Source organism: Olea europaea, unplaced genomic scaffold, assembly GCF_002742605.1.
Source record: "Olea europaea var. sylvestris unplaced genomic scaffold, O_europaea_v1 scaffold1075, whole genome shotgun sequence".
NCBI classification, from domain to species: Eukaryota; Viridiplantae; Streptophyta; class Magnoliopsida; order Lamiales; family Oleaceae; genus Olea; species Olea europaea.
In genome coordinates, this window is record NW_019228104.1 from 248,696 (window position 1) to 250,346 (window position 1,651).

The 1,651-nt window shown below is 37.1% G+C and overlaps 1 protein-coding gene across 1 annotated transcript in view; it reads right to left on the bottom strand.

Moving 5' to 3' along the window:
• The window catches only part of LOC111373160 (rho GTPase-activating protein 5-like), a 7,457-nt gene that overhangs the window by 2,948 nt on the left and 2,858 nt on the right, over positions 1 to 1,651 (bottom strand). Inside the window, exons 3-4 of the mRNA XM_022995644.1 lie at positions 520 to 750; positions 6 to 410 (exon numbers count right to left, since the gene is read on the bottom strand). Coding sequence (XP_022851412.1) covers positions 6 to 410; positions 520 to 750 — 636 coding nt within the window. The remainder of the gene's footprint in view (positions 1 to 5; positions 411 to 519; positions 751 to 1,651) is intronic.

Genomic DNA, 1,651 nt, shown 5'->3' on the forward strand with positions numbered 1-1,651 from the left:
CTTACATCAAGCTGAGTCTGAAGAGCATTCATTACTTTGGCTTCTCCTCCACTGCTGATACCGTAAACTTGAGCAGGTGATACACTTACATCAGATTCTTCAGTAGACGTTGAATAAGTGAGATGCTCCTCGTCGGTGAGGTTATCCACTAGGTTGGAATCAGAAGCACCATCTGAATTGGGATCCTCTGCAATGTAGGTCTCTTCTCTATCTTCATTTGATTCAACGGGATTATCCAGATGTAGTTGCGAAGAATCCTGATGGCCATTATCATCAGAATGTTCCATGCGGGAGGTAGGCGCTGGATCTATAAGGGAATCTTCTCTGTCTCTTAATGTCTTCTCTACAAGAGTCTTGAGGAAGTTCATCACTTGTACTGCATACATCAATGCCGTCAATGGATCTGCCATCTGTAAACGGAACATGAATGAATATTAAGAAGACAGAAGGCCCTTAATGTATAACACGCAATGTCAGTACGAAGAAAATGTGTCTTAACACAAATTGACTGTAAAATACCTGTGTCATGTTCGGAGCAAATACCATTGCAATGTTGCGTGCATTCATCTTGTTTAGATGTTCCTGTTGGACAACATCGACCATTAGGTTGATGGCCCAATCCAACAGTGCAGCCTCTGTTGAAGGTAGAAGCCTTACAAGTGCATCACAATCCTCTTCTGACTGGCACTGCATTACCTCCTCAGGCGATAGAGAATCCAGCACCCCTCTCGGTAGTTCTCTGAACCAAGCCTACATAGATGAAAAAGTAGGCTGATGCCAAAAGGGCAAAAGAAGGAACAGCACATTGTATTCTAAAATCAACAGAACAAAACAATAGTAGAAATAGGAGAGAACTCGTAATTGTAAAATGAGTCACTCAATATTTGAAATGTGGAACAGTACTGTAAGGCTTGCATTACTGCCTTGACCCTTTTGGTTTGGAAATAAGGAATATGATAGCTATAAGAACTAAAAACATATGTCCTGCCAGCAAGAATATTGCACACATTCTTAGGGGTTCAATAGATAATGATTTAAGTATTTGGTGTTAGATAACTTGAAATCTATCACCCACAAAGTTGTAAGGTCACAACTCAAGATGCTTGATATCCTATCTTGATACTTGATGCTATCAATCAGACTCTCGGATACTCTAGCTTGTTAGCTATATATTATGCATATCTTTATATTAGCTATGCCCTTGTTTGAACCACATTATTTTTCTTAGAATGCGTTTTTAAATAGTGTATTGATGGGAAATGCGTGGTTAAAAAATAAAGAAAAGTTTTGAATTTGCGTGTAATATTATTTTATTGAAGAATGTGTTGTTAAAATGATGTCAAATCACTGTTTAAGAATGTATTTTTTTGAAAAAAATGTGGCTCAAACATGGCCTATATATTATGCATATCTTTAGAAAACTTAGGTTCAGCATGTAGACTCGTGCTTCTATCAAGCCTGTATGTCAGATAATAGGGGAAGGGGGGAGAATGAACCAGAGAACTAATTTTTCTCACCTTTCCCTTCTTACAAAATAAAAATAAAATCTAAAATTCTATATTTTGAGTTGAATATCATGGTAAATGGAAGAAAATACAATTTATACCAATCTCTTCCATAATTATGTTTAAGTAATCTTATGTAGTCCTTG